The following is a 19,355-nucleotide window of genomic DNA, read 5'->3' as shown; positions in this document are numbered from 1 at the left end:
ATATTTCACTTGGCTTAGAAGTTATTATTAGTCTGCCAATTTCATGGGTGTTGGTAGAAGATACTAGACTCCAGAATCAGAGATGGGGGACAGCTAGTTACAGTAACATCAGCTAAGTCAAATGAGGTCTGAATCTGCCTTGTTCACCACTGGTGCCTAGTACATAAATATTAAATATTTATTGAAAGGATAAATAATTAGGAGAGAGAACCTTCATAAACCTTGCCTCACATTTCTATAAAGGAAGATTCCCTAACAAGGCAAAAGATGGATGTCTTATTGGAGTGAATAATTCAACACCCTCTCCACCTACTTTCTTGGCCTCTGCAAATAAGGAGAGGAGAAGCGAATATAGTCAATAAAAGGTATCCATTACTATTTTTTTTACTAGTAAAAAAAAAAATGGAAAAGGTCACTATTTATGCATATCATACCTTCTGTTATCTTGAACCCACCTAAGCTCTGGTACTCAGGGATGGGTCCTATCTCTTCATCCTCTATCACAGGCATCCAACCTGTGGCCTACCCCACACACAGATTACTTGAGGACTGTTTAGCTTATTTGTGGTATTGGATATTACAAAAATTATGTACAGATCTTTGTTTATTTGCTCATCAACTTTTGTTAGTGTTTGTGTATTTAATGTGTGACCCAACAACGTGCAGGAGAAGAGAAAATGCTGGACATCCTTGCACCATGTTTCCATGCACAAGCACATACGGGTAGGACTTACTTTCTAACAGCTGGCTGGGTGAGTTGACTGAGACCCAAGATTCAGATGTGGGACTGGAATAGGAGGCTTGTGATTGACACTCAAGTCCAAATCATACCCTCAATTCAGTTTTATCACAGAAAATGGGGGGGGAGGAGGCCCTCAGGAGTAAGCTAACGCAAAAGATTAGACTGTCAAATCATATTCACACAAACCAAAGATCTTACCCACTATCAAGCTTTACTAATAATTTCAAGTACACAAACAATCACGAGGCACAGAGCAGCAGGGCAATACCTGGGGCACCCAGTGCAGCCTCCCAGGTCTTGCTTCCAGTGTTGGATACGTGCTTTCTAGGTCAGAGTAACAGGTAAATTCTTCAAGCCAAGTTCACCGATTACCTCACATAACAGGGAGATTTAGGTTATGGTGCAGTATACCTTAGGGAGCTGATATAAGACGTTCCCTGGGAAGCTATGCTTCATAAAATCTACAGTCTTCTTTGTGTTTACTGTAGGCAATCCTAATCACAATCATTCTGCTCAAAGTATCCCATAAGTAAGAACTGTCCTCTTGGCAAAACTTATTAGTCTATTTACCGAGGAGGTCAGTTATCAACATGTTTATGTGAAGATTTAACTGGGTCACCAGCTTTCTTTCTGTGGGAGTGTCCCCATGGAAATCAAAAGAAAAGTGGTTCACAAGCCAGCTGCTATAACTCCTTCCCCAAGGAGTTATCAAGCTCTTGCCTGGAACACAAAAAAGTTGGTATTTTTATCTCCATTATTATATATTTTTGTAACTACTTCTTGCATTAATCAGACTATGTCAGGAAGGAGGAGTTTAGGTGCTCTTAACTAACTGAGTAAATGAATAAACACATGAATAATGTAATATGATGTAGCCATTTCCAAATCATGTTATCAAAGACTATTGAATAAGTAAAATGTCCATGATAAATTAAGTGGAAAAAGATACCAATTTGCTTATGGTTATGATTCTTATTACTGTGAAATACTATATTCAGCCAAAGGTAACAGCATATGATACAATATCTGACATACAACATAGTATAATATACAATATAATCTATAGTATAATAACTGTTTTCTTTCAATAGGTGGCTTGTTTTCTTCTTTCTTTGTGTTTTCCAAGTGCTTTTTGAGACTATTACTTTCATGATTAGAAAAAATACTTAGAAGAATACTTTCAGCATGCCTGTAATACTAGCACTCTGGGAGGCTGAGCAGGCGGACTGCTCGAGCTCACAGATTCAAGACCAGCCTGAGCAAGAGTGAGATCCTGTCTCTAAAAATAGCTGGGCATTGTGGCAGGCACCTGTAGACCCAGCTACTTGCAAGGCTGAGGCAAGAGAATCTCTTAAGGTTGCTATGAGCTGTGATGCCAGGTCACTCTACTGAGGGTAAAAAAGTGAGACTCTCTCTCAAAAAAAAAGAAAGAAAAATACCTTTAAGCCAGGTAAGTGGCTCGCTCCTGTAATCCTAAACTGTGGGGGGCCAATGTGGGAGGATCCCTTGAAGTTAGGAGAGTAGCCTGAGCTAGAGTGAGATCTCATACCTACCAAAAATCAAAAAAATTAGCAGGGCGTGGTGGCATATACCTGCCATCCCAGCTACTCAGAAGGCTGTGGCAGAAGGATCGCTTGAACCGAGGGAGTTGGAGGTTGCAGTGAGCTATGATGACTCCACTGCTACTCCAGACAGAGCAACAGAGACTCTTGTCTCAAAAAACAAAACAAAACAAAACAAAAAACACTTTAAAATTTATTTAAATGTTAAATATTTGTCTGTAATTTTGTAAATCAAGTAGTCTCACCCACATACCCCACCCTTACCTGAACAAAGACAGATGTCTCTTCTCTTATTCCCTCAACTCCCTTAATCTTCTCTCCATTATAGTCATTGCATTTTATGATAATTGGGCGATAGAACCTTAAGAATGAGGATCATTTCCTACATATTTTGGTATTTACAGTGTTTAGCAAAATTCCCAGTACAAAGTAGATAATAAATGGTAAGTAAATTAGTACATGCTGATAACATTTTCTTTTCAAGATTGTATTCATACTGTCAATCTGTACGTGAGACATATTTCAGGAATGAAAATACACTACTTACAAATAGCTTTGGATGTCTCCTCAATTATTTATCATATTATGTATAATATTTTGACCAGTACACTCTTGCTAATTTTAGAACTTCTGACACGTGCAGCCTAACTTAAAGAAAAATGAAAAAGATGAAGAAGAAACCTAAGAAGGAACAGAATGAGGAAGAGAATTATTATTAGTAGCAGTTGCAGTAGTAGTAGTAATAATACTTAGCTTTTGTTCTCTGGATTCTAACATATGATAAAGTGTATGATGATAGTATGCAAAATGACCTGAATCATTTAAATTTTTTTTTACTTTCATTATTTTTTATCTTCAATGACCGAAGGCAGATGGAATTATTTGAACTATAAAAAGAAAAGACAGACATAACTGAAACAGTAATGGGGTTTTTCCATTCGGTTAGACCCATATGTTCAAAGATTATTTTTCCAATAGGTATAAACACATGTACTTTTTGGTCACAGTTTTGAATGATGAAGGCTCATGCTACATAGTCACCAGGTATTCCTTATCTTAACTCCAGAGCATCAGAGAATAAATGTTAGTGATTTTTAAAAAATGTTTCTTTTAAAACACAATTCTTGCTGTCAGACTCCCACTTCTTAAAGATTGTTATCTATATGATTTATACAAATTTTCAGAACATTACCAAATCATCTAAGCTTCCTTTTTCAATGAGTTCATAAATTGGATTTTACTTGTCAAGTAGTCAGAAAAGAAAATCAGAAGGGGTCAGTATTTTAAATGTGATTGATTGTCTCCTAGCAAATGGATGACATGATACATTACTGCAATAAGATACCAATATTTTTGTTATAAATCATACTCTTTGGATAGCATTTTCCTACCTAAAAATCATGTAAACTTTTCTTGCACAAATATCATAGCCACTTTCTAAAAAGACTACATATATATCATTTTCACTATATCCTTTGCAGTCTATTTTTTTATTTAAATATAAGTGAGTGATTATGTATATATCCAGAAATGACGATAAAGGTATACTTTTACTGCAATCCATTAATAGAAATGACTTACATGCCATTATTCCTTATATCCTTGCTCCTCATTCTAATCTGAAAATATTTTGGCAACAGAAATATCAGAGAATTTTACATAACATATCTTTATGTTTTATAAACTCCATAGGAGATTATAATTCTTCCACATTTTCATAAATAAATCATACAGTCCTTACTAAGTATACAATGAACTCGTATGCTCCTGTCATCCTGTGCCTTCCAGTAAGCTTTGCATGCTAAGACAAAAATAAGGTAGATTCCTATTTTCATGATTGTATATAATTCTATAAACACATTTATTAACTTTTCTAAAGGAATACTACATATTTATTAACATTCCAACAATCCTTTAAAAATTAACATACCAGTTTTCATTTAAGTATCACTTTCGTAAAATATGCAAGATTAATATTTGATTGCAGGGTACTGTTTTTTCAACAGCTAAAATACTGAACACTATGCAGACTGCTTATTTAACATAAACAAGAATAATTTTGGAAAATTAAATGAATAGGCAGCCATGAAAGACATAAGGTACCTTTTTTTAAATTGTCAAATAATAATTATGAATATTTATGGGGTATAATGTGATGTTTTTGTCTATGTATATATTGAAGAAAAATTCAATCAAGTTAACATATCCATGTCTCACCAACTTATTTTTTGTAATGAGAATGTAAATATCTAGTGTTGTAGCAATTTTGCTATATACGTTATTCACAACTGTGCTCACAAAGCAGTGCAACAGAGCACTAAAACTTTTTTCTGTGGTCTCAGACTTCATACGCTTTGATCAACTTCTTCCCTTTTCCTCCCCCTCCTCCTCCCTTAAGCCACAGATAAATACATTTCTACTCTGTGTTTCTGCGAGATGGACTGTTTTAGATTCCACATGTAAGAGAGAACACACAATATTTATCTTTCTGTGCCTGGCTTATTTCATTTAGTATAATCTCCTCTAGTTCCATTTATATTGCTGTGAATGACAGGACTTTCTTCTTTTAAAAGGCTGCATAGCAAGATGCCCAATCTTTTGACTTCTCTGGGCCACAGTGGAATAGGAAGAGTTGTCTTGGACCACACGTTAAATACACAAACACTAACGAAAGCTGATGAGCAAAAAAAAAAAAAAAACAGTCCCTGCATAATTTCTGTGAGATCTACCACCACAAATAAGCAGAAAAGTTCCTCACAAAATAATTATGCACTGGCCCATTCACAGGGTCTTAAATTGTCAAGCTGGTCTCAAGTTTGTGATTGCTAATGCAGAATTGTACATACCTAAGGAATAAAACATCTTTTTTTGATTTATTATAAAACTAATAGAGAAGTGGGCAACCTAAAACTAGGGGGATATTTTACACTGTATTTAAGAAATTAATGGGTCAATATCTGATTTGATAGAATAGCTGTAATTGTCAGTGAGTTCTCAAGGTGCTTATCAGATATTTTGGTTTTAATTTTATTCTTAAGGTACTTCATTCTTGAAAACAGTGGCTCACAAAAGTAGGTGCTGCCAAAAAGCAATGACATGAATACGGTGTAATTGTAAAAAGAGGGATATTTGTCTACAGGAAGATAGGACCTAAAAAAGTCCAGTAAAGAGACATGATGAAATTTTTCTTTAAGGTGAATGTCAGATTGTAGCTCTATGCATTCCATTTGAATACTTGTAACTCTATGTATTATAGCTGTATGTATGATTGTAGCTCTGTTCCTTCCATCAGAATACTTGTAACATATTTACATTAACTGAAAATGGCATCACAAATACACTAAAATATTCATTATTTTGCTGGAAATCTTTTCAAATTCTTGTATCACATAATAAAGTAAGGCTGGTTATATTTTGCTGTTCAGAGGAGTGTGTTTAGCCAACCTGTTGAAATGTATAAAACTGTTTGCTTTCATGTGAACTCACCATAATTTCAATTTCATTTGGAACATTGTTATGGTTCAAAACATTGTATTAATAAGTTGATTTTCACCTTGAACATGCACATTTAACTCATTTAAATGAGCAGTTAAATCCACCAAAAATGCTAAATCTATAAGCCAGTTTTTATTGTAAAGTTCTGGTAGAAATTTGGTTTTTGATACCACAAATGACCTAGTAACATGTCACAGATCACATAGTCTTTTCAAAATTTGGCTTAACTTATTAGCCATCTTACTTCCAAAAAGTAAATGATGTAGCCATAGTCAGTATCAATACTTTTAAGGAATTCCTGAAATTGGCTATCAGTCAATCCCTTAGCCATAATGAAATTCATACTCTTGATGAAAATTTGCATGACATTACCTATTCTTTAAACTTTAGCACATAAATGTTTTTGATGTACTATGCAATCATACTTCATCAAATATGAATTAGGGGTAGCAATTGCTCCATCTTCTATTAATTGTACAAGTCCATCTTTTTCACCTACCATCGTCAGGGCACATCAGTAACTATACCAAATATGTGTACAATCCACAAAGAAAATTGCTTTAACATATTTTTTACTGCTTGGCATGAATCCCTTGATTTAGTTGTGTCCTTTTATGGCACTAAAGAAGTCATGTCTTCAGTGACATTATATTTGTCATCAATATCTCTATTAAAAATGGCAAGTTGAGCCATATGTGTGGCATCAGTGCTGTCATCGATTGCAAATCGTAACATTTAAAATCAGCAGCTTTACTCTCCAAACTTGTTTTGATAGATTTTCTAATTTCTTCAACTTGCCTGGCTACTGTCTCATGAGATGAACTGATTTTGGAAATATCCCCTCCTTTTTGGGGCAAATTATATTTGCCATGCTTTGTACACACTGCTTAATAAACTCACTATCAGGAAAAGGGTTTGATTTTTTTTCTATTAAATATGCTACCACATGATAGGTTTTACAGTGGAATCCATCTCACTCTTTTTTTTTTTTTTTTTTGTTAAATCATAGCTGTGTACATTAATGCAATCAAGGGGTACAGTGCGCTGGTTTTATATACAATTTGAAATGTTTTCATCAAACTGGTTAACATAGCCTTCATGGCATTTTCTTAGTTATTGTGTTAAGACATTTATATTCTACACCTAGTAAATTTCACACGTGCCCTTGTAAAATGCACCGTAGATGTGGTCCCACCAATTATTCTCCCTCCAGCCATTCTTCCCCTCCCCACCCTCTCCCCTTTCCCCTTCTTATTGGGCTATAATTGGGTTATAGCTTTCATAAGAATATAAATTGGTTTCATAGTAAGACTGAAGTCTTATTACATAATAAGACTGAAATTAGTTTCATAGTAAGACATATAAATATAAATTGGTTTCATGGTAAGACTGAGCACTGGATGCTTTTTCTTCCATTCTTGAGATACTTTGCTAAGAAGAATATGTTTCAGCTCCATCCATGTAAACATGTAAGAGGTAAAGTCTTCATCTTTCTTTAAGGTTGCATAATATTCCATGGTGCACATATGCCACAATTTATTGATCCATTTGTGGGTTGATGGGCATTTGGGCTTCTTCCATGACTTAGCAATTATGAATGAGGCTGCAATAAGCATTCTGGTACATTTATCTTTGTTATAATGTGATTTTTGGTCTTCTAGATATATATCTAGTAGAGGAATTGTAGGATCGAATGGTAGGTCTATTTTTAGTTCTCTAAGTGTTCTCCAAACATCTTTCCAAAAGGAATGTATTAGTTTGCACTCCCACCAGCAATGTAGAAGTGTTCCCTTTTCTCCAAATCCACGTCAGCATCTCTGGTTTTGGGATTTTGTGATGTGGGCTAATCTTACTGGAGTTAGATGATATTTCAAAGTAGTTTTGATTTGCATTCTCTGATGATTAAGGATGATGAGCATTTTTTCATGTGTCTGTAGGCCTTGTGCCTATCTTCTTCAGAGAAGTTTCTCTTCAAGTTCCTTGCCCACACTGAGATGGGATCACTTGTTCTTTTCTTGCTAATACGTTTGAGTTCTCTGTGGATTCTGGTTATTAAACCTTTGTCGGAGACATAACCTGCAAATATCTTCTCCCATTCTGAGGGCTGTCTGCTTGCTTTACTTATTGTGTTCTTGGCTGGACCAAAAGTGTGGGTCCAGTTTCAATCTTCTACAGGTCACCAGCCAGTTCACCCAGCACCATTTGTTAAATAGGGAATCTATTCCCCACTCAAGGTTTTTAACTGACTTGTCAAAGATCAGGTAACAGTAAGTAGCTGGGTTCATCTCTTGGTTCTCTATTTGGTTCCATGCATCTACCTCTCTGTTTTTGTGCCAGTACCATGCTGTTTTGATCACTATCGATTTATAGTATAGTCTGTGGTCTGGTAGCATGATTCCTCCTGCTTTGTTTTTACTTCTGAGTAACGTCTTGGCTATTTGAGGTTTTTTTCTGATTTCATATAAAATGAAGTATTATTTTTTGAGATCTTTAAAGTATAACAGTGGGGCTTTAATAGGGATTGCATTAAAATTATATATTGCTTTGGGTAGTATGGACACTTTAACAATGTTGATTCTTCCAGCCATGAGCATGGTATGTTTTTCCATTTGTTAATATCTTTAGCTATTTCTTTTCTTAGAGTTTCATAGTTCTCTTTATAGAGATATTTCATGTCCTTTGTTAGGTAAACTCCCAAATATTTCATCTTCTTTGGCACTACTATGAATGGAATAGTTCTTGACTGTTTTGTTCAGCTTGACTATTTTTGGTATATATAAAGGCTACCAATTCATGAGTGTTGATTTTGCAACCTGAGATGCTGCTGTATTCCTTGATCACTTCTAAGAGTTTTGTAGTAGAATCCCTGGTGTTTTCCAGATATACAATCATATCATCTGTGAAGAGTGAAAGTTTGATCTCTTCTGACCCTATATGGATACCCTTGATTGCCTTTTCTTCCCTGATAGCCATGGCTAAGACTTCCATTACAATGTTAAAAAGCAGTGGAGACAATGGGCAACCTTGCCTGGTTCCTGATCTGAGTCAAAATGATTTCAATTTAACTCCATTCAATATGATATTGGCTGTGGGTTTGCTGTAGATGGCCTTTATCAGTTTAAGAAATGTCCCTTCTATATCAATTTTCTTAAGTGTTCTGATCACCCAGGGTCTCAAGGCTGTTTCAATATATATAAATCTATAAATATAATTCACATAAAAAAATTAAAAAACAAACACCATATGATTCTCACTTGTAACTTTTAAAAAAAACTATTAGTTGAGAAGAAAAACTTGTTTCAGTTTTGTTGTTTTGTCCTTATTACACAATCCTATATGGGCATTGAGTTTGGCAAGCCCATTTTTGCTTATAATGCCTTTTCAAATTATAATCTCTGAAAATCTGCACAAATTCTCTATAAGTTAAGCAGAGCACTAACTATTTGCCTCAACAAAAAAGTAGTCATCTGTCCGTTTTTCACTGAAGAATCTTCCTTCACCTGTAATTTTTCTTTTGGAGAGGTTCTCTTTGATTTTGAGATGCTGTAGAAGCCATGTTGGGATTAAAAAATAATAATAGATAAGGGATTATATTTACTTTTATTATGAAAATTAATTGACAGGAAAATAGAAAGCAAGGTTTGGGCTCTTTCACATCTCGGCTGCTAATGAGTGAGGCAAGGGATGACGGTAAAGCATAAACCATGTGTGAGGCACCGCCGAGGTATGGAAGTACCCTTAATGATCAGATTAGAACACTTACCTGACTTCTAAATAGCATGAAACACCTAACATTGCAATGGTAGGTTGAAATATTACTGATAATTACTGCCTCACCAAGTCACCACAAGCACATGTAACGTGTGATGGTGTCACTTCAACTGTGTGTGCTGGGAAGGTCAGACACTGGAAGCCACACAACACTGTGAAACTGAAGCTGCAAATGTGTACAAATAGCAAGAGGGTATGTATGATTTTATGTGACATTATGACACAACATCATCTACAAAATTTATACTTGAGAGAGCCGTGTAAATAAGTTCCATAAAAATAATCACAAAAGTATCTTATGTTTTAAATAAGTTTCCAATTTTGTGTTGGGCTGCATTCCTAGCCATCCTGGGCCCCACATGGCCTGTGGGCTGTGGGGTGGACACACTTGCTGTATAGTATTCCATTGTGTATAAATAACCTTTGAGCATTATATCTGTCAACAGACCAATGTAGACACAAGTCTAGTCTTTGACAAAACAGTATAATCAAAAAGTTTCTCTTATTTAATCTTGACTAATCTTTTCACTCCTTTTCCCCCCTCTGAATGTCATCCTGTGTCCATAATGTCAGGCCAAACAGTATTTCCTTGTATTCTAATTGCTTTTTGCAAATGCAAATAAGAATCTGCTATCAGTCCTTTAGAGTATACCTAAAATTTGTATACATCAATATACTTATTCTCTTGCATGTTTGCATTTAAAACCTTTTATCTCATATTGTGGGATAAAAAGGATTGCCTTTTTAAAAAAGAAAGTAAGGCAATCACTAGGTGAGGAGGATTGGCAGATAAAGAGAAACTTCTCTGTAAGAGATATAGTGATATAATAGAGCTATTCCTGATGACAAAGTTACTACAGTCTTTTTGCTTTTTTTCATTTCTTGAAGTTAAGGGCAGGAGATAAAAAAGAGGTTATGTCTGGCATTATCATTTTTTTCTCTTATCTTTTTAACCCCAAGACTTGTAGATGTCAGGAATCAGATTTTTCTGTGCCTACAGCTTTGGGTGCCCTAGCTTCTCCCCTTTATCATCATAATCACACAGTCTAGGGACTCGGAATTTCAGCTGATTCAAGTCACTCCAAAATCTCTCAGATAGACCAGGCAGCAGAGGCAGGGCTGTAGAGCAGCTACTTTGGAAAAGGAGACAGCTGGGGTGATGGTCTTTCACATATGATTACATGAAAACTATATTCATTGTGATTGAGATGCTAGTTTGTGCCCTGTCAATTTGCTACTAAAGTGATGTGGTACTAAAGCCACTCCTTTGGGCAATAAGATGATGAAAGAGAAGAGTGGCCACTAAGGAAGAACCTTAGTTGTTAAGGCACAAGCAGATGTCTATGTGAGGTTTATGTGTGTGCATGATCTTTGTGACAATGACTGAAAAAGATGTATAATGTTGAGGAATATTTATTTAAATGAAGAAAAAAATAAACTAAAACTAAAGCCATGCTTTGGCTATGTAAAAGCAATACTAATCAAAATAAATTATGTAGATTGCTTTACATTTATGCCTAATTACCATGCAGCACAATAATGATTATATCATTATTTTTGTCAGATTAACTTTGCTACCAATTTAATTACAGCAGTAAATTCTAAATACTCAGCCCTTGTAATTTACTGTTTTTAAACAATTATTTACTGAGCCCCTTCTCCATGCCAGGCGTTAAATTATGTAGTGAGAATAAAAACAATTAGACAATCCCTGCTCCCATGGGGCTTGCAGTCTTGTTGAAGAGAGAGAAAATCATTAGGCAAATGTTTAGTAGAGGAACTGACAATAAATATATTTTTAAAAGAAGGTAAAGACACGAGGGGAATATCCTTTCCAGCCCTAAGGAGTCAGGTAAGACTTCAATAAGGAGATGTCAGAGCTGATTCCTGAAGAACCAAGAGTTAGCAAAAAAAAGGGGGAAGATAAATTAGAAGAAGACATCTCAAAAAATAGGAATGAGAAATGCACCAGCCTCAGAAACGAGACACTGTACGGAGCGTTTGAGAAACTACTCAGTTGGAACACAATGATGTGAGAGTCCTGAGACAATGAGGCTAGAAAGTAAGGAGGGGCCAGATCACTAGAGGACTTGACTGTTACAGTGAGTGAGTGAAATGTTGCCTGTAATGGGGAACTGCTGCAGGATTTCCACAAGGATAATGACGAGATTTACACTTTATATGCATCACTTTGACTTCACTGTGGACAGTCAAGTAGTAGAGTTCAACATTGGAGGACAGGAGCCAGTTGAAATCATTTTGGTGACCAATGCTGGTGGCTTAGGTTAGGCTATCAAGGAAGGAGAGAATTGGATGGACTTGAGAGATATGAAACAAGTACAACTGAGACATCTTAGCAATTGATTGGATAGATGAGAAGGAGGGAAGGTGAAGATGGATTTCTGAGGTAGGCCTGGTGGTGTGGTATTTACTAAGAATAAAAAGGGAGAAGAAGCAAGAAGCTAGCAGGGCTTCTGTTTTGATTTTTTGTTTTGCTTTTTGTGGAGAAATTAGGGGAGCATTAGAAATTTTGAGTCTTATCTTGATTAGTTGTGTTTTATGTGTCTAGAATTTTTAATAGATAATTGAATATGTGTATATAGGTGTGAGGCTAAGGAGAAAGATCTGAGCTTAGACACACATTTGGGAGAAAGCATTTTACATCAGCTGAAGCCATTAGATAGAGAAAAGCACAAATATCAGTACTAATCAAGAGCAAATAAAGAAAAATATGAAGAAGGATTAGCCAAAGATGTAGGAGGAAAACCTATGATCCTAATTGTCAAGGGAAAAGAATATTTTAAGTGGGAGCAAGCAGTCAACAAAGCCAAGTGAAGCAGAGTACATAAACTGGTACAGCCTTTTTGTTTTTATATAGTTCAGCACAACTATTAAAGTGTTTGATACTCAATTCTACTTCTCAATATTTAGTCAAGAAAGATATGAATGTACCTGTCCAATGAGACAAATTAAGGGTGGTTCATAAAAGTAGAAAAAAAAAAGGAAAATTTTAAAAAAGAAAGAATTGTAAATATCAAAAACTAGAGGATTAAAGAGAATATAATAGACTGATCTTCTTGAATATTTCACAGAACTTAAAGAGAACAAGTATATCTACATGGGAAAGACTGAGAAATATTTAGTATAAAAAAGAGCAAGTTATAGAACAATATACACGAAATAATAGCATTCAGTTTTAAATTTATTTCTCTAGGCATATACAGTTGTAAGAAAAGGTACAGAAAGAAATTTGAAAGAGTATATACCAAACTTAAGTCTAATAGTTAACTCTATTAAGAAACCTGTATTAGGATAGGTAACTTCATTTGTGTTATTTGATTTGTTTTTTACAATGAAAATATTTTCATGTATTACTCATATGATTAAATGTAAATTTTTAAAGCCAGGCACAGTGGCTCAAGCCTGTAATACTAACACATTGGGAGGTCATGGCCTGAGGATTGGTTAAGGTCATGAGTTTGAGACCAGCCTCAGAAAAAGCAAGACTCTGTCTCTACAGAAAAATAGAAAAAAAATAGCTGAGCACGGTGACACATGCTGGTAGGCCCAATTACTTAGAAGGCTAAGACAGTAGAACCGCTTGAGCCCAAGAGGTTGAGGTTGCAGTGAGCTATGATGAGGTCACTGCACTTTTGCCCAGAGGACAGAGTTACACTTTGCCCCAAAAATAAATAAATAAAATCCTATCAAATACATATTTAAAATAAATCAGGTAAAATTAACTTGGAAAAATATCCATTCATCAGCTAACAGGTTTTTAGTAACTTTAATAAGAACAAGTTTGAAAGAATAAACAAGACAGAAGATAAAATACAATGAATTGAGACAAAATGAAAGAAACAAACAGTAGATAGAATATAACACAGAAAGCCTAGTAATAAACAAGAAGAAAAAGAAGTCAAGTGGAGATTTTTCATAAGATAGAGAAAAAAAAAATAACGTCAGGAAACCTGGTTGCTTACTCACAACAATGCTAATGAGCCATCACAAAATGTATTATCTGTATAAGGTATATGGGATAACAGTGGCAAGGCCCAGATTAGTAGGAATAATTCATTAGGAGAATCAACATTGTTAAAGTGTCTGTATTACCCAAAGTGATTTACAGATTCAATGCAATCCCCATTAAAATACCCCCATTTTTCACAGGACCAGAAAAAATAGTTCTATCCTTTATATGGAATCAGAAAAGACCCCAGTGTAAACTTACATGATGAGAACAAGTTTGGAAGCATAACTTTGTCAGACTTTAGAATATACTACAAAGCTACTGCAACCAAAACAGTATGGTACTGGCATAAAAATAGAGACCTAGACCTGAGAACAGAAAACCAGATATAAAACCATCCCCATATTCCTATCTAATATTTAACAATGTTTTGATCAGACAAAAACATACACGGAGGAAAAGAATTTTTATTCAATAAATGATGCTGGGAAAACTGGATAGCCACATGTAGAAGACTGAAACAGGATCTGCACCTCTCTCCACTCAGAAAAATTAATTCACAGTAAATAACAGACTTAAACCTAAGACATGAAACTGAAAATTCTAAAAGAAAATGTGGGAAAATCTCTTACAGATATCAGCCATGGCAAAACATTTATGAAAACCCCAAAAGCAATCATAGTAACAACAAAATAAATAAATGAGACCTGATCAAATTAAAAAGTTTCTACATAGCCAAGAACACAATCAATAGAGCATAAAGACAACCTATAGAATGAGAGAAAATATTTGCACACTATCTATCCATTTCAAGGCTGATAACCAGACTCTACAAAGAATTTAAGCAAATCAACAAGAAAAGATTAAACAACCCCCCCTAAAATGTAAGCAAAAGAATGAACAGAAACTTTTCAGATGAGATAATACTAATGGCCAATGAACATATGAAAAAAATGCTCAACATCGCTAATCATCAAGGAAATGCAAATCAAAAGCACACCGAGGTACCATCTAACTCCAGTGGCTCATATCAAAAAGTCCCAAAGCAACAGACTCTGGCATGGATGAGGAGGGAAAGGAACACTCATACACTGTTGGTGGGACTGCAAACTAGTACAACCTCTATGGAAATTATCAAGGACATATCTCAGAGAACTAAAAGTAGACCTACCATGTGATCTAGCAATTTCACTACCAGGTATTTACCCAAAAGAGAAAAGGTCATTTCATCATAAAGACACTTGCACTCAAATATTTATAGCAGTACAATTCACAATCTCAAAGATGTGAAACAATCCAAGTGTCTACAATGCATGAATGGATTAATAAAATGTAGCATATGTACACCACGGTCCATGGAATACTACTCAGCCATAAAAAATGATGACCTAGTACTTCTGGATGGAATTGGAAACCATCCTCCTAAGTGAAGTATCTAAAGAATGAACAAACAAACATGACATGTACCCAATACTACTCAATCAGAACTATGATCAAGACTGTATGCAAATATGAAAGCAAAACTAAACAAATTCCAGTAGGTGGGGGGAAGGGAGTGGGTAAATTCACACTTAACGGATACAATGCACTTTCTGTATTTTAAATATTCTGAAGAATTTTTTTTCTGCAATAAACAATAGGAATTACTCAGAAGTAGGGTATAAACTAAATTTCTTTTGGCACCCAAATAAGAACATCTCCAAATACCTCTGTTCTGAAGGAAACCAAACATCTCTGTGGCTAGGTCCTTCAAGAAAATTCTTAGAGGGAAGATAAGTGTTAACAACTAGCTGCAATTTCCTAGGGGATGATTCATCAACAACATTATCAGAAAATCCTAATCCAAAAGCATTCTTAAGAGAGGGGAGTGGCTACTCAAAGTCTGGTTAGATAAAGAATAAGGTGATGAACCCTAGGCTTGGGATGATCCCAGTAAGCAAAAAGGTTTAAACCACAGTAAAACTGCTTCTGCCTTTAAAAAGACAATGCACATAATACTACATTTTGTTGGGGGGAGTGGGTTGGGCATTACAGTGTGACAGCTGAAAGGAAAGAGGTTGGAAATCTACTGAGCGCAGCCTTTGGAGGGACATTTGCTGTCCCCACACTGGAAGCCCCCCATTTGGGAGACCGGACATGTTTCGCCACACCTATTCAAATAACATTAGAGATTAAAACATCATTTTGTATTGACAGTCCTCACCTTAAGAGTTCTAACTGTAGAAGAGGCAAATTCTTCCTTTGATTTATCCTAGAGGCTGCTTTCTGAGAATCGGAAGAGAACAACCAACTTCGATCATTTGAACAGGGGGCATCAACTAACACCTGGAGAGAAGAGAGGATAGATGATGTAGCTGTGCGCAGACAGCAGTTCTGGGCACAAAGCAGACAGAGAGGCTACGGAAAACATGACAACAAACAAACAAATAACAAATGAAAATACACCGGGGTACGGTTTTTTTCTTTTTAATATATTTTCAGCATTCTAGTGGTAAGGTAAGATCGTTATATTTCTTGACTAATACTTTTCCGAAAAATTTCCTATGTATTTTCAGTGTTAGGGTTTTTTGGGAGGAAGGACAGGAGAATTAAAGTCTACTTATGCCTACTAATGATATTTGATATTCTTGACCATTGCAGCAAAAACCTTCACACACGTTACTCATTGTAAATAACCATACTATATTTTTAAATTCTCAGCATTTATTTTAAGAATATTTCAATTTTGCTTGACTAAAATGACCTTTTTCTTCAACTGTCACATTCTCATACAAAATGTTATTGAATTAAATCAATGTAGTGCATGTGTGTGCACTGAACCAAATAATACCTGATCTTTTCATGAGCATCCTTGAGGTACCTGGAAATAGAAAACATTCTCTAATCCCAATCCCACTGTTACCACTTCCTTTGAAGCATGCTGATGATCAAATGAGAACTTCCATGTGTACTTTATCAAAATTTCCCGGAGCACTGAGAAACTCTACCAGGCTGTGTCTGAGAGCAGAAGGAGACTAAGGACAGCCAAACACCATGATAGTGGCATCCCTGGGAGTCTATCAGTTCTCACAATGTGATAAAAGTACCTTGTCAAAGGTTTCAGGCTGGGCATCCCCCATTTGTCTGCCATCCAATTCAGATACTTGAATTACATTTATCAAAGGTTGTGGGATGAAAGATTCTAACGTCTGCCTCAGCCACCTCAGTCTCTGACTGTCGTATTCATTACAATGGAGATAACCTAAATATAAAGGAGTAAAAAATGTCACATGAAGGTAACAGAACTGTTAAATTTCTACTTTTCAGCAAATAAATTTTGTAAAGTAATCAATTCATCATAATTATGCAGAAATAGGACTCAGAGGCAAACATCGTAATTATCTTATGCTTTAAAAACAGACATATGGGCTCAGTGCCTGGAGCACAGTGGTTATGGTGATAGCCACATACACTGAGGCTGGCGGGTTCAAACCCGGCCCAGGACACCTAAACAACAATGACAACTGCAACAAAAAATAGCTAGGCGTTGCGGTGGGCACCTGTAGTCCCAGCTACATGGGAGGATAAGGGAAGAAAATCATTTAAGCCTAAGAGTTTGAGGTTGCTGTGAGCTGTGATGCCACAGTACTCTACCGAGGGTGACATAGTAAGACTCTGTCTCTAAAAACAACAACAACATAAAAAAAACCACAGAAATATGTATGTATGTTTTTACACACACTATATAAAACATATGCCACAGTCATGTGTACACATTCTCTCAGAAGCTCTCAGCATTTACTCAGTCAAGTTTAATTTTGGAGGTGAAGACTACATAGGATTATTAATTCATGAAGATACATATATTTGTAAAGATATGCTACACAACCAATACTTCAGACACAGGTCTCTCCCTAAAGTATTAACTTAATCTTAAGAGTAAACAATACTGCACATCTTCATTTTAAATCAAGGAAGGTAAAGTAGTATGTGGGAAATAGCAGTGTGCTCTACAGTAAGAAAGATATAGATTTAAATTATTAGCTGGGACGCGGGAGAAATCACTTAGTTCTTCACAGGTCTCAGTTTTCTAGGAATTGTACCTAGCTACTTTACAGATTGGCTGTTAAGATTAAATGTGATAACTTTAGTGACATACTAGCATAGTACTGCAGAAATAGTATTAAAATTTGCTTGTAAGAAATACTAACAATTCTTAAATACTCATTATGTGGTAGGCATTGTTCTAAGCACTTTATATGAAGTAACACATTTAATCTTAACAAACCTATTTGTAGATATATAATGTTATTATTTCTGTTTTAATGATGAAGAAAACTTGGGGCCACGAGAGGTTAGGTCCCTGGCCCAGCTTCACACAGCAGGTAATCCAACTTAGTTCCAGAGCTGCATCCACTCTTTAAGCAATACTGTAGGCTGCTTCTCAGTATAGGGGGCATTCAGCAAGGAATTCTCTTCTTAGTGAAATAGTGATTTTGTTTTTCCTTTGTTTAAATATATATTTTAAATATATATCCTGTATGCATTAAACATAAATATGCAAGAATATTTTTAAATGCATAAAAGTACAAAGGCAGAACATTAAAAATTACCTGAAACCCACTGTTCTCAGATAACCATCACTTACCATTTTGATAATCATACTATATTTCTTTCTACATATACCCACACATAAAATTTTAAGTAAATGGAATTAAATCATATTTTTGGCAGTGTCAGTTTTCTTTCCTCCTCCACCAACTGCCCATGAAAAGTAACCCACGTTACTAACCTAATATATATTCATGAACACACAGAATTATATCACATACATTTCTCTGTCTCTTTATTCTCCATATACATCAATACTTCAAAGGAAATACCCCCAAGACAACTGGCAGAGATAGGAATGATTTTTGAACATCGCTAAATAGTACATGGAACAGACCTATTATCCTGTATTCAACTATTTCTCTATTGTTGTGTGATCACTGTTCTGTTGTCACTGATACAACACTCAACAAGCAGCTGTCCTTACATGGTGTGCTTTTCTTGTTTTGAGACAGTACCTCCGCAGTGGACAGGTTTGAGTAGAGGAATTTTTAGTGTTATTAAATACTACCCCTCCACAAACCCCGCATGTAAGTGTTGTTAGTACAGTATGGGCTGTGAGGCTGCAAGCGGCATTTCCTGATCGCTAACACTATTGAACACCTTTTATTTTCCCGATGGCCTTTTGATTTGGCTTCTCTGTCACCAGCCTATTTCATCCTTTGCCTATTTTTTCTCATTGTGTTCTTCTTATTAACTAGTAAGATAGTTTCACATTATAAACATTAAAACTTTATCTGCCATCTGATTTGCAAATGTTTTCTAAATTGCCTTCTGAATTTATTTATATCTTTTGAAAAGTTTCACAACTTTTTTTTTTCTTTGAGACAGAGTCTCAAGCTGTCACCCTGGCATCACAGTTTGCAGCAACCTTAAACTCTGGGGCATAAGTGATTCTCTTGCCTCAGCCTCCCAAGTAGCTGGGACTACAGGCGCCTACCACAGTGCCCGGCTATTTCTGTTGTTGTTGTTGTTGTAGTTGTCATTGTTGTTTGGCAGGCCCAGCTGGGTTCAAACCCACCAGCCCGGTGTATGTGGCCAGTGCCCTAGCAATTGAGCTACAGGCGCCGAACTATTCACAAGTTTTTTATAGCCAATCATATTACGCTTTTATAATTTCTAGGGTTTTTGTCTTATAGAAAGTGGTTTTCTCAACCATCTTCACATCTGATTCAACTAAACATTATTTAGACTTGCACAGACCACATTCAGTATCACCAGACAC

General features: G+C 35.6%; 1 protein-coding gene across 1 annotated transcript in view; it reads right to left on the bottom strand.

Annotated features, from left to right (window-relative positions):
* NSUN3 (NOP2/Sun RNA methyltransferase family member 3) overlaps nt 1-19,355 on the bottom strand; it is a 55,376-nt gene that overhangs the window by 17,313 nt on the left and 18,708 nt on the right. Inside the window, exons 4-5 of the mRNA XM_012801565.2 lie at nt 16,627-16,781; nt 15,744-15,865 (exon numbers count right to left, since the gene is read on the bottom strand). Of these exons, the coding sequence (XP_012657019.1) occupies nt 15,744-15,865; nt 16,627-16,781 (277 nt within the window). The remainder of the gene's footprint in view (nt 1-15,743; nt 15,866-16,626; nt 16,782-19,355) is intronic.

Source organism: Otolemur garnettii, unplaced genomic scaffold (genome assembly GCF_000181295.1).
Source record: "Otolemur garnettii isolate 467f Iridium unplaced genomic scaffold, OtoGar3 scaffold00009, whole genome shotgun sequence".
Taxonomy (NCBI): Eukaryota; Metazoa; Chordata; class Mammalia; order Primates; family Galagidae; genus Otolemur; species Otolemur garnettii.
This window is presented reverse-complemented; position numbering and strand designations above follow the sequence as displayed.